We start from the raw sequence: 15117 nt of genomic DNA on the forward strand, positions 1-15117 counted from the left end.
ATGTGTATTTACTTAAGAATATACAAAAGTGAGCTTACAAAGCCTACAGGATTTGACGTGGTCAGGATGTGTAGCAGAAAGAGGCAGCAAGGTAGGGTACACACGCACGGGCTGTTTGTTCAGTACGTCCAGGGCACCTGGAGTTATGGGTTGTTGTACACAGCCCCACATTCTCCAGGGGAGGAACAAAAGGAGCTCAGCGCTCCCAAAACATTTCTCGGAGGCCTAGAAGAAGAATACAGCAGCTGTTCACTGGCTCTGGAAATCGTCGTGCTCCTGTGAAATTGCTAAGACAGCCTGGGCACGTAGGTGATGTTCAGCTTCTCAAAGTAGTCACTGACCTGCGTAGTCATCCATTAGTCACTTAAAGGGTGTATATAGACATACATATGAACATGGCCGCCCCTCCCTTATTTGTAGAAGGAGCTATGATATAGGCCATAAATACCCATAGTAAAAGCTGAATCAGTGCCAAGTAATAAGAAATGGGTGTAGCTTTTTGGAAACTAAAATGCTATTCAGGTGACCTGTAACATTAATAATAAAAAGTACTAAATTATATAACCGTGGAAAACAGAACGTCGTAAGTCACGTCCAAGTGTCAGATCGAGGGCAAATGCCTCCAGTGCTGAGCCAATAGAGAGCATATTCTTGGCCATACACCTTCAATAGCCGTTGGTCAAATTCTTGTTGGACAACGGACATTCCTGCCCACTGTAAGGCAAAAAAGTATTTAGTCAGCCACCAATTGTGCAAGTTCTCCCACTTAAAAAGATGAGAGAGGCTGTAATTTTCATCATAGGTATACCTCAAACTATGAGAGACATAATGAGAAAAAAAATACATAAAAATCACAGCAATCACGCCCCCCTCCCATAGACTTGCATTGAGGGGGCATGGCCATAACAGCGTTTGGAACATTTAGTTTCAAACACTGGCCAGTGGGGTACCCCTTTAATTGGATTCTCTAGAAGAAAGAGACCTTACATTAAGTGGCACTATGGTTATATTTACTCCCCGTATCTCCATTTCCCTTTTTCTGATTGTCATGTGAACAGAAAGACAAAAATGATGGGAAGTGCCGGATCGGTTGCACAATGGATGCCGCTGGCAAAGTTGTTGGCTTCCATCAATAACCTTAACCATAATTTCCTCTTAGTAGAGCTACAAATGTTGAATGGAATCTTTTAGCACTATAAAAGGGTACATTAGAAGATCGTTACGGTGGCCTGATATCGGTTTGAATACTGTTGCAACATCGGAGGCCCAAGACTACCACGATCTGGAGACTCATTTGCCAAAAGTCTGCCTCCAGATGGCGCAAGTCTCAGGCTTCGAAGTTGCCTTTAAATTAAAAGGGGTACTCCGTTGCTCCAAGTTTGGAACAAACCGTTCCGAACGCCCCCCGCCGGTAGCTCGTGACGTCATAGCCCCACCCCTCCTGCCATCACACCACCTCCCCCTCAATGCAAGTCTATGGGAGGGGGCGTGACGGCAGTCACGCCCCCTCCCATAGACTTGCATTGAGGGGGCAGGCATGCCGTCATGAGGGGGCAGAGCTAGGACATTACGAGCTCCCGGCGCCGGCTCCAGTGGTCGGAACAGTTTGTTCCGAATGCTGAGTACCCCTTTAAACATATATCCTGCCATCACGGGAGGTACGCTTGAAGTAGGCATGCATGTCTGATAGAGCCAATAGGGAACCTAACAAAAAAAATTATAATTTCTACCATCAAAACTGTTCATTTCTGGAGGAAATGCTTAATCAGAACATCTAAGACCTGAGCAATTTCCACAGATCTGACTGTTGATCAGATACATGGTCTGGGAACCAGGGGGAACTATGGTGATCAGATCTCCGCAACGGAAATGATCTTTTAAAGTAGAACACTTTCATACCTCATAAAGCACCATAATCATTTATATGGAAATGAGGCGGCCCCACGGAGAACAATTACCCCAGAGGGGCCTCGCTCTATAGGCGCTCGTCTTTTTTGAACTGCCACATTGACTTTGTATTCTTCTTGTTTTGAACTGGTACAATTCAAGCACCCCCCCCACACCCCATTTTCTAGACCTGCTGGAGCATATGTCAAAACATAACCCCCCTCCACAGCTCACTGCATCTAAAAGAAACCACTAACTTCCCAAGGCTCCACATCACAACATCAAAGTTCTTAAAGTTCTTTCTTTCTTATACAGTTTAATATTTAAACAATTTAACAACTTTTTCCTACAAACCAAAAACAAATCCAGTGAACCCCCCCCAACCTAATCATCGACGATATCCGGTTTCCTCAGAACTGCTCCACGGGGAGTCTGAAGGAAATACTTTCCTAAAATGGGCATTCTTCCTCAAGGGGGAAAAAAAAAATAAAAAATTTAAAAAAAAATTCCAGAAAATCTGTTTGTGACGTTACGCAAGTCATGAGGGGTCTATGTTGCAACACCAAATGTACCGTGACAAGCAGAGACTTTAAACTCAAGCAAATCCAGTAACCTAGGACGTACTCAGACGCCCCACGAACTTGTTTATTGTTCAACAAACACGTAGAAACCGGCAGGGAGAGCGGAGTCACAGCTGGAGCCGCTCCCCCCCCCCCCCCCCCAAAAAAAAAAAAAATCTAAACTATGCGAGCGTTCCAGAATTTTGGCTCACTGAATCTTTCCATGTTTATCCAAGCTCCTTGTTTTACATAACGACAGAGGAGCAAAAATACCAGCAACATCTGCTAATAAGACGGTCAAGAGGTTGCTTTATCCCACAGACAAAAAAAAATTCCTAACACGAGCTGGAGTCTAAATATTAGCTTCTTGGCCGCAGAAGAATTCTTGGCCCCTTTGCAAAAAAGACAAAAAAAAAATTTGGCAAGGGAGGAAGAATGAACGTGACTGACGAACGCAAAACTTCCTGGGGCCTTTGGTGCAACAGTCGTAAGGACGTGGATGAGGTCACGGAAGCAGCCCACCAGCAAAGAGAACACGTGTCTGGTGTCCTAGAAAACAGAACTCTAACCTGGGGCGCTCTCTCCGGCCAACCAACAGCTCTGGCGGGCCTGCTGGTAGTTGGAGTAGCGGAAAGTTACAGGATGAAATTACATTACCATGACTTCCTGAGGTGATAAAAAAAAATAAAAAAAAACACCAAAATGACCGATCCCCTTTATAGCTAGGTTCATATATGTATTTTTTGTTTTTTTTGATTGTGTTCTCTAATATATGGCAAAACTACAATGCCTATCATGCCCCCAGAGGCATCAGCTGTCGGGGCACGATGGGAGTTGTAGTTTTGCAACAGGTCGAAAATATAACGACAACGCTAGACACCACTGGTATCCAATGAACCCCATTGACTATAACGGGGACAGTCAGGTTTTTTTTTTTTTTTTTTTTTTTTGAAATGTAGATTTCAAGCCTCCTATGCAGGTGTGAACCTAGTCCAGTGATTTCCAACCAGCGTACCCCCAGCTGTTGCAAAACTACAACTCTTGGCTGTCAGAGCACGCTGAGAGTTGTAGTTTTGAAACAGCCGGAGGCACGGGCTGGTTGGAAAACCCTTGACTATCCTGATGCAGCGAACGTTCTAGGAAACTTAGACAAAGTTTCCATTTTACCAGAGTTTTACATATAGAGTACATTTAATTATATAAAAAAAAAAAAAAAAAAAAAAAAAAAATAATAATAATATTATATATATATATATATATATATATATATATATATATATATATATATATATAAATAATTAATTAAATAAATTATAATAAAATGATAAAATACTAAATTAAATACAAATAAACTAAAATAAATACAAATAATAAAAATTATGATAAAATAATAAAAACAATGATAAAATAAAAATACATATAAAATAATAATAATAATAATAATAATAAATAAAAATAATAATATAAATACAAAAAAATAAAATAGATAAATAATGATAAAATAATAAAATAAATAAAAAATAATAATTAATAATAATAATAAAATAAATCCAGACACAACTGCGCTGGGGAATCTGTAGGCGCTAAATAAATAAATCTGTACAGGACGTATCCCAGGTAAACGCAAACTTTAAATAACCCCACGACAACAACTCTTATCGACAGCAATTTCCGACCCGATGAGCACGCCATTACCGCCGCGCACATCAATAATAAATGACAGGATATTATCCCGAGAGGAAAAAAAAAAAAAAAAAAGGTGAATAAATAATATTCTCCATTTCCTGTCCCAAAACAACATCTAAAGTGGGGGGGGGGGGGGGGGGGGGTGAGAATGTAACGTAGGAGACTCCACACACAGGAGAGGGGAGGGGGGGGGTTCATGTTTGGTCACTAGCCAACCGAAATACGTCCACAAGGGGGAGAGAGGGGAGGAAAAAAAAAAAAAAAGTGGCGGAATTCCTGCGAAACAATGGGATAGGTCAGGCTGGGAGGCTTGGCGACCCATCCAGACACAGGCTTTTAAAATGGAGCCCCCCCCAAATTCATGACAACATTTTAGTTACACAGCTCAATGGTCACATCCCTGGCAGGGGGGGGGGGGGGTGATGTGACCCTTGTAGGTCTAACCATAGGGGTTGCTACAGTGTTACCAAATTTAGGACTTTTGTGGCAAAAAATAAATAAATATATATATAAAAAAATAGCTACACCGGACTTTATTGGGTTACCTTTGTCGCTTTACGTCAAACTTTACGTGAAACTTATTCATTACAGGAAAATTAGGTGATGGAAGGGACTAGGTAGAGTTTTTTTTTTTGTTTTTTTTTTGTTTCTACTGCTGGGATTTGTAGTACCACAACGAGTGACTAGACCATAGGTTTGTGTAAAGAAGGGATTCCCGACCAGAGTGCCTCCAGTTGTTGCAAAACTACAACTCCCAGCATGCCCGGACAGCCTTCGGCTGTCCGGGCATGCTGGGAGTTGTGGTTTTGCAACAGCTGGAGGCACCCTGGTTGGGAAACACTGGTGTATAGAGTATAGAGTAAAGCCCCCCCTACTATACAGGACCATCCTGGAATGTTAACTATGTGCAGCCTATACTATCCCCCCTCTCTCTCTCTCCTCAGCCTTCCCCGCGCTTTTGGTGCGGTTTCTCTGCGTTACTTACCGATTCTGCCGCCACTGCGCTGAGCAGGTACCCGACAAGGAGCAGGACGAGCCTCATGGTCACGATAAAATTACAATTCCCAATAAGAAGAAGACGTCGGCGACAGGAAGCTTTCTCCCCACAGCTGCTGGTTGCGGCTCTTCCAGAACTTTACTACTCTCCAGTGTGTGAGTTTTTTGTACCTTCAAAGGATTTTTTATAAGCTGCCTCCTCCCATTCACTACACACAGTCCTCTCTCCCCTCCCCCCATTACCGGAATTTCCCTGTCTGCAAAAGTTGATTCATTTAAAGGGGAAATGACATAAGAGGCTTTAGGTTTCACTGGTGACTTAGTGGAATTTTTTTTTTTTTTTTTTTTTTGCTCAGCCTTTTGTTTCCTATGACATGAGGTAGTGTGGTGTATTGTGTGGGTGTGTTGTTTGTTGTGTGTGTTGTGTGTTGTATGTGTGGCGTGTTGTGTGTTGTGTGTGTGGTGTGTTGTGTGTGTGGTGTGTTGTGTGTGGGTGTGTGTTGTTTGTTGTGTGTGGGTGTGTGTTGTTTGTTGTGTTGTGTGTGGGGTGTTTTGTGTGTTGTGGTGTGTTGTGTGGGTGTGTGGGGTGTTTTGTGTGTTATGGTGTGTTGTGGTGTGTTGTTTGTTGTGTGTGTGTGTGTGTGGTGTGTTTTGTGTGTGGTGTGTTGTGTTTGTTGTGTGTGTGGTGTGTTGTTTGTTGTGTGTGGGGTGTGTGGTGTGTTTTGTGTGGTGTGTTGCGGTGTGTTGTGTGGTTGTGTGTGGTGTGTTGTTTGTTGTGTGTGTTTTGTGTGTGGTGTGTTGTGTGGTGTGTTGTGTGTTGTGTGTGTGGTGTGTTGTTTGTTGTGTGTGTGGTGTACACACACCACACACAACACGCCACACACACAACAAACAACACACCACACACCCACACAACACACCACACAAAACACCCCACACACAACAAACAACACACCACACACACAACACAAAACACACAACACACCACACACACAACACACCACACACCCCACACACAACACTCCACACACAACACACCACACACACAACACAAAACACACAACACACCACACACACAACGTGTGTGGCGTGTTGTGTGTGGGGTGTGTGGTGTGTTTTGTGTTGTGTTTGTGGTGTGTTGTGTGTGGTGTGTTGTTTGTTGTGTGTGGGGTGTTTTGTGTGGTGTGTTGTGTTGTGTGTGTGGTGTGTTGTGTAGGTGTGTGTTGTGTGTGGTGTGTTGTTTGTTGTGTGGGGTGTGTTTTGTGTGGTGTGTTGTGGTGTGTTGTGTGGTTGTTTGTTGTGTGTGTGGTGTGGTCTGTGTGGCGTGTGGTGTGTTGTGTGTGGGGTGTGTGGTGTGTTTTGTGTTGTGTGTGTGTGTGGGGTGTTTTGTGTGGTGTGTTGTGTGGGTGTGTGTTGTGTGTGTGGTGTGTTGTTTGTTGTGTGTGTGGTGTGTTGTGTGTGTGGCGTGTTGTGTGTGGTGTGTTGTGTGTGTATACACTCTATGGCTTCACTTTCAGCTTTCACATTCGCTGATAAAGGGAAATTACACAGTCTGTCACTTTCCAAATATTTATGTCGATGAGAATCTTTTATTTTATTTTTTATTATTATTTTCATAATTACTATTTGTATCATTCTGTTTGTTTAATGTTACGGTCAGGTTCTAATCCAGAACGCTATTTCCCTTATAACTTAGGCTGGGTTCACAGCATGTTTTTCAAATACGGTTACCGTATAAGGTTTTCTGCTAAAAAAACGTATGGCAAAAACCGTATGCAACCGTATACAACCGTATGACTCCAAATTAAAACGTATACGGTTTTTCCCCATATACGGTTCCAAAACATATGTACGGTTCTATCCGTTTGCATCCGTTTTTGCCAACGGTTTTGCTATTTTGTTGGAATTAGTTTTCCAGCAATTTAATAAAGTTACTATTGTTCTATTGAAATTCCAAAGGATGTGGGAGTGGGATGTCTGGGATGAATTCTTGAAAGATCTGCGCATGTGTCAACTCCAAAAACGGATTAGAAAAACCGCGTGCAACCGTATTCTGAAATTCTGTGTACGGTTCTCATAGACAACAATGTTAAAAGAACCGCATACGGTTCGCATACGGTTTTCCAACCGGAGGCAAAAACGTGGTCGACAGCGTTTTTGCCTACGGTTGAAAAATCGGCAAAACCGTATCCGAGGCAAAACGGATGCAAGCGTACACAACATTTGGAATACGGTTTACAATGCATTCTCTATGCATACGGTTTCGGATATGGTCGGATACGTTTTTTTTGCGGAAAACTGTATACGGTTACAATACAATACCGTATTTGAAAAACGTGGTGTGAACCCAGCCTTAGGCGTTTTTGCCATACTGTTTTCAATCCTTTTTTCTAAAGAAAACCGTATGGCAAAAAAAAACAAAAAAAAAAAACTGATGGAACAGTATGGGAAAAAGTAAACCGTATGCAATTTGAAACCGTATACTGTTTTTAAAAGTGCATACAGTTCCGTCCGTTTTTATTTATAAACATACGTTTTTTTTAAAATTATGTCCATTTTTAATGGGAGGGGTCTTGGGTGGGGACCTTAGGATGCAAATGCGCATGTGCAAAACGGACATAATTGAAAACCGTATACATAGACAAATAATTGAAAACTTTATGCATCCGGTTGCGTACGGTTTGCTTGCAATACGTTTTTTTCCCGTACTCAAAAACCGTGGTTGACCACGGTTTTGTCTCCGGTTTAAAAACCATACAGCAACCGCATACATTTTTTTTTTTAACATGGACGTCAATGGAAAACACACATGTATACGGTTCCATTCGGGAAACGGTATAAGTTTTTAACTTTTCACTCCAATATGAATAAAGTTTCACTTTTTTTATTGAAATTCCAAGAAAAAAAACTGTGCAAAGTAAAAAACCGTATGGGAAAACCATGGTAGGCTACGGTTTTGGGTACAGGAATAAAAATGGACAAAACCGTACAAGACGCAAAACGGACACAACTGGATGCATTGTTTGGCATACGGTTTTCAATGGAGAGTCAATGCATACGGTTTTCAGTACGGTTCCGTACGGTTTTCAAATTGAAAACGTATACGGGAACTGTATTGCAAAAAATGTGGTGTGAACGCAGCCTAAGGCTAGGTCAAAACCGCGTTCCTGTCCCCGTAAATCGTATCCGTCATTAACAGTATACGTCAGTAGAAACACACTACAGTACTGCCGCCGTTAATCGTATCCATCGGTAACAGTATGCTGACGTATACTGTTAGGGTACGACAGTGTTTCCCAACCAAGGTGCCCCCAGCTGTTGCAAAAGTACAACTCTCAGCATGCTGGGAGTTGTAGTTTTGCAACAGCTGGGGGTTCCCTGGTTGGGAAACACTGGGGTACGAACACACTACGTTACTGCCACCGTAAATCGTATCCATTGGTACCAGCATGCTGACATATACTGTTAGGTTGCGAACACACCATGTTCCTGCCGCCGTAAATAGTATCCGTCTGTAACAATATGCTGACGTATACTGTTAAGGTAGGAACACACTACGTTACTGCCGCCGTTAATCGTATCCGTTGGTAACAGCATGCTGACATATATTGTTAGGGTTTGAACACACTACGTTCCTGTCCCTGTAAATCGTATCCGTTGGTAACAGCACGCTGAGGTCTACTGTTAGGGTACGAACACACTATGTCCCTGTCCCTTTAAATGGTATCTGTTAGTAACAGCATGCTGACATATACTGTTAGGGTACAAACACACTACGTTCTTGTCCCCGTAAAAAGTATCCGTCGGTAACAGTATACTGACGTATACTGTTAAGGTAGAAACGCACTACATTACTGCCGCCCTTAATGGTATCCGTCGGTAACAGTATGCTGACTTATACTGTTACGGTACGATAGTGTTTCCCAACCAAGGTACCTCCAGCGGTGGCAAAACTACAACTCTCAGCATGCCCGGACAGCCGTTTGAACACACTACGTTACTGCCGCCGTTAATCGTATCCGTTGGTAACAGCATGCTGACATATATTGTTAGGGTATGAACACACTACGTTCCTGTCCCTGTAAATCGTATCAGTTGGTAACAGCACGCTGAGGTCTACTGTTAGGGTACGAACACACTACGTTCCTGTCCCTGTAAATCGTATCCGTTAGTAACAGCATGCTGAGGTCTACTGTTAGGGTACGAACACACTACGTTCCTGTCCCTGTAAATAGTATCCGTTGGTAACAGCATGCTGACATATACTGTTAGGTCATGATCACACTGCGTTTCTGTCCCCGTAAATCGTATCCGTTAGTAACAGCACGCTGAGGTCTACTGTTAGGGTACGAACACACTACGTTCCTGTCCCTGTAAATCGCATCCGTTGGTAACAGCACGCTGAGGTCTACTGTTAGGGTACGAACACATTATGTTCCTGTCCCTGTAAATCGTATCCTTTAGTAACAGCACGCTGAGGTCTACTGTTAGGGTACGAACACACTACGTTCCTGTCCCTGTAAATAGTATCCGTTGGTAACAGCATGCTGACATATACTGTTAGGTCATGATCACACTGCGTTTCTGTCCCCGTAAATCGTATCCGTTGGTAACAGCACGCTGAGGTCTACTGTTAGGGTACGAACACACTACGTTCCTGTCCCTGTAAATAGTATCCGTTGGTAACAGCATGCTGACATATACTGTTAGGTCATGATCACACTGCGTTTCTGTCCCCGTAAATCGTATCCGTTGGTAACAGCACGCTGAGGTCTACTGTTAGGGTACGAACACACTACGTTCCTGTCCCTGTAAATCGTATCCGTTGGTAACAGCACGCTGAGGTCTACTGTTAGGGTACGAACACATTACGTTCCTGTCCCTGTAAATCGTATCCGTTAGTAACAGCACGCTGAGGTCTACTGTTAGGGTACGAACACACTACGTTCCTGTCCCTGTAAATCGTATCCGTTGGTAACAGCATGCTGACATATATTGTTAGGGTACGAACACACTACGTTCCTGTCCCTGTAAATCGTATCCGTTGGTAACAGCACGCTGAGGTCTACTGTTAGGGTACGAACACACTACGTTCCTGTCCCTGTAAATCGTATCCGTTGGTAACAGCATGCTGAGGTCTACTGTTAGGGTACGAACACACTACGTTCCTGTCCCTGTAAATCGTATCCGTTGGTAACAGCACGCTGAGGTCTACTGTTAGGGTACGAACACACTACGTTCCTGTCCCTGTAAATCGTATCCGTTGGTAACAGCATGCTGACATATATTGTTAGGGTACGAACACACTACGTTCCTGTCCCTGTAAATCGTATCCGTTGGTAACAGCACGCTGAGGTCTACTGTTAGGGTACGAACACATTACGTTCCTGTCCCTGTAAATCGTATCCGTTAGTAACAGCACGCTGAGGTCTACTGTTAGGGTACGAACACACTACGTTCCTGTCCCTGTAAATCGTATCCGTTAGTAACCGCATGCTGACATATACTGTTAGGGTACGAACACTGCGTTTCTGTCCCCGTAAATCGTATCCGTTGGTAACAGTATGCTGACCTATACTGTTAGGGTACAAACACACTGGCCCTCATTTACTTAGAAAATCGGGTTGTAAGTCTATGCTGCTTTCTTACCCGACTGCTTTTTTCCCCTGGTATTTATTATTATGTCGCATCTTGTTTGTCGCACGTGGGTTTTGTTGGTTTTGGTTTCCAACTCCTCTGAGTTGTCTGGAAAAAATCCACAACAATTCAACAAATTCGGGTTGGAAACCTTTATAAATACGTGGGAAAGCTCAGAAATGTCGGGTTACGCCCCTTTTTCGGGTTTGGGAGAATCCACATCGGGTCCGTCGGGAAAAAATGTTGCATCGTGTCGCAGATTGGCGCACGATGTCTGCGACATGTCGCAGACAAAGATGCGCCAAAAAAACCCGACAAAAGAAGTCGGGTTTAGAATAGTAAATGAGGGCCATTATGTTCCTGCTGCTGTTAATCATATCCAGTTATACAGTGTACTGTTAAGCAGCACCGGAGCAGCCGACACCATTCACTTCGATGGCCAAAAGGAGGTCACCTAGTGACTTCTTTCGGGATGATACGTCCTGAACACAGTCACCAGGGGTTACTCCATTTGGCCATAGAAGTGGATGGGGTCCACTGCTCCCGTTAACAGTATACGTCGGCATTCCATTATCAGCTGTTTGCCGATGGATACGGTTAACAGGGGCAAGAACGTATCCTTAGGGTACGTTCCCACCTGGTGTATTTTGCTGCGTATTTGCTGCTGCGTATTTTCCTACCCATTGACTTCAATGGGAAATAAAATACACAGCAGCAAATATGCAGCAAAATACGGCAGGTGGGAACCAGGGCTCAAGTCCTGCAGGAACGCATGGGAACTGAGTTCCTGCACTTTTTCCACAGCAGGAACACCATTCCCATTAGCAAGAGTCCTGCAGGACAAGCTTTTGAGTGGAAATCTTGGGTGAGTTCCCACACTTTTTTTTCCCAGGACTTGAAACCTTGTTGGAACGTAGCCTTAATGGGAGCAGCGGACCCCCTTCACTTTTATGCCCGAACAGTGGCAGTTTTTCCAAATTGCAGCATGTTGAGACTATGGCGTTATTTTTGTTTTTTGCTAAATCATGGTGTTTCTCTCCCACAGAAGTCTATGGTAGAAAAAAAAAAAAAAAAACTCCAAAAACATAAATAACGCCATGTGGGTTTACATTGACGATTTATTTTTCTCCTCATTCCTTCAATAAAAATCCTTCAATCACATGATGAAAGAATCACATGACTTGTCATGAGAAAAAGGCAAGGGGTAAAATGACAAAGGAAAAGGAAACTCCAAGACTAAAATCCAATATATATATATATTTTTTTAAACTTCTTGATCTTTCCAGACCAGGGTGCTTCCAGGTGTTGCAAAACTACAACTTCCAGTCTTTGGCTGTCGGGCATGCTGGGAGTTGTAGTTTCCCGCAGTGCCTCTGGTATCATGGAGGTGATCCTCTTCCTGTCAGAAATCGTGACTCTTGGGCCTGGAATGACTTCAGGGCCCAAAGCATCATGGCGTCATGCTGCCCCTCAGCCAATCACTTGTTGAGGAGGGACATTGCTGCGGCCAATGATAAGCATACTTAGTGTCGCGCGTGCGAGAATGTCAGAACTATTAAAATATAATCATAGTGAGGGAGATTTATCAAAACCTGCACTGCGGATAAGTTGACCAGTTGCCCATAGCAACCAATCAGATCGCTTCTTTCATTTTTCAGAGGCCTTGTTAAAAATGAAAGAAGCGATCTGATTGGTTGCTGTGGGCTACTGCTCCAGTTTTCCTTGGCACAGGTTTTGATAAATCTCCCCCAATGTTCCTATACAAGAAACGGCATAAATGTAGTCCAAAACTGTAAAAAATAAAAATTTTAAAAATCATTTTTTTTTTATTACAGAACATGGGGAGATTTATCAAACCCTATGCAGAAAAATAGTTTACCAGTTGCTAATAGCAACCAATCAGATCTTTCATTTTTCAGAGGCCTGAAAGGGTTCAAAAATTAACCCTTTAAGGTCACAGCCCATTTTGGCCTTGAGGATGCACAAGTTTCCTTTTTTGCGTCTTCGTTTTTTCCTATTCGCCTTCTAAGAGCTATAACTCTTTCATTTTTCCATCCACAGACCCATATGAGGGCTTATTTTTTATGCGACTCATTGTATTCTGTAATGACAACTATCATTTTATCATTTTAATATAAAATGTACAGCAAAACCAAAAAAAATTGGGGGGGTGGGGGGGTGGAATGAAAAGAAAACCGCATACTCTTCACATTTACACCGTTTACTATAACAAAAAAAAAATCTCCATAAATACGCAGCTGCCCCATACACCCCTTTAGTGTGTGAATCCCTTCACACCTTGATAATTAAATATCCCCATACCACTGCAAATTTTAACTAGTTTGGGGTCATATATATTTTAACAAAGCTAAATAAAGTATCAATTTTACAGGGAGGGTTCTAGTGAGGGTTGTCCCCGTAAGGGGGTCACCCCTTATAGGTTATTTATTGCTAATTTTGCCCTGAACGCTCTCAGGGACATTTTTTCTTTGAGTATTGGCTACAAGCAGACAACGCAAATCACAGGAGCACAGCAGGAGGCTCACTCTAGGGACAGTCATCAGCGCATCCGCAGCGTCAAATACACTGCGGATGTGTTACATGGCACCCTACCCTAAGGCTGGGGTCATACTGTGGAATTTTCAAGCTTAATTCTGCTAAGAAATTATGCTCGGATATTCTGGTGCAGCAGAGTCCCATTGCTGTCAAAGGGATTCTGCTGCACAGTGCACAATTTCAGCTGCTGAAATTCCACCGCCAAAAGAATCTGTGTGAAAAACATTTCCATCTGTGGGGGGGGCAACAATGTCTGCACGGTCCTAGCACTAATTGATTTAGTCGTCGCGGGGCGCACTTGGAATCTCTCGACCCAAAATTTCGAACCAAGAGCCATGCCTAAAAGAAGCAGCAAAGTAGATGCCGGGGACATAAAACGGCACAAAGGGGGAAATTTATCAAGACCTGTATAGAGGAAGGCGGGTGCAGTTGCTCATAGCAACCAATACGTTCGTTTCTTTCATGTTTCTGCACCACTCTTCCTCTACACAGGACAGTCACATTTTACGACATCATTTTCACAAAAGCACAGTATTTGTCCCAGATTTTGTGAAAATGTTATTGCACTGTGTGAATAAGCCTCAATGGGAAGGGAATGGCCCCCAGAAGTTTGCACCCATGATTTACATCATTATATGAAGTATTTGGCGCAAATTTTTGGAGTGGATTTAAAACGCCCGAGCAGCAGAAGAAATGCGCCTGGACTTGAGAGCATGTTGCCCTTTTAACAACAGATGGAGGGTTAGCTGTCTATGGGTGGCCTAATGGAGCCTATGTTGACGTCTATTCACACCTACTAAAACCCCAGCACTAATGGCTCATTTACAACTCTACAGAGTGCTAACAAGTGCTAAAGCCATTTTCATTATGCTCCAGAAACGTTAAAGGGGTTATCCCATGAACCCATTTAGGATAAAGAAGTACAGCCATTCACAGAACAGAGCTTTGTGATGCTAATAATCACTTAAAGGGGTACTGCGATGAAAAACTTTTTTTTTTTTTTTTATCAACTGGTGCCAGTAAGTTAAACAGATTTGTAAATTACTTCTATTAAAAAAATCTTAATATTTCCAGTACTTATTAGCTGCTGAATACTACAGAAGAAATTATTTTCTTTTTGGAACACAGTGCTCTCTGCTGACATCTCTGTCCATTTTAAGAACTGTCCAAAGTAGGAGAAAATCCCCATAGCAAACATATGCTGCTCTGGTCAGTTCCTAAAATGGACAGAGATGTCAGCAGAGAGCACTGTGCTTGTGATTCAGCAGAGAGCTCTGTGTTCCAAAAAGAAAATAATTTCCTCTGTAGTATTCAGCAGCTAATAAGTAATTAATAGAAGCAATTTACAATTAATAGAAGTAAATCTGTTTAACTTTCTGGCACCAGTTGATTAAAAAAAAAAAAAAGAAAAATCGGAGTACCCCTTTAAAATACATTTAACATGCAGTCAATGAGGGCTTGGCTGCAGTTACCCGGCTCCGCCACTAGACAATGAATGGCGCAGGGCTTTTAGCCCTGTTTATTGTACAGGGTGCCAAACAGCTGATTGGTGCCCAGGTGTTAGCAGTCTGCCAATCAGCGAATGATCATCTTTGGCTGTCTGGGCATGCTGGGAGTAGTAGTTTTGCAACTGCTTGAGGCACACTGGTTGGAAAAAACTGGCCTATTCTGTCTAAGTGCTCTCTGATGACACGTGTCTTGGGAAACGCCCAGTTTAGAAGCAAATCAGCATAGCAAACCTCTTCTAAACTGGGCGTTTCCCGAGACAGGTGTCATCAGAGAGGACTTAGACAGA

The 15117-nt window shown here is 42.9% G+C and overlaps 1 protein-coding gene across 1 annotated transcript in view; it reads right to left on the reverse strand.

Moving 5' to 3' along the window:
* The window catches only part of LOC130296803 (syndecan 4-B-like), a 22971-nt gene extending 17649 nt beyond the window's left edge, over positions 1-5322 (reverse strand). Inside the window, exon 1 of the mRNA XM_056548771.1 lies at positions 5119-5322. Within this exon, the coding sequence (XP_056404746.1) occupies positions 5119-5175 (57 nt within the window). The 5' untranslated portion in view covers positions 5176-5322. The remainder of the gene's footprint in view (positions 1-5118) is intronic.
* Positions 5323-15117: the final 9795 nt, after the last annotated feature.

Source organism: Hyla sarda, chromosome 12 (assembly GCF_029499605.1).
Source record: "Hyla sarda isolate aHylSar1 chromosome 12, aHylSar1.hap1, whole genome shotgun sequence".
NCBI lineage: Eukaryota > Metazoa > Chordata > Amphibia > Anura > Hylidae > Hyla > Hyla sarda.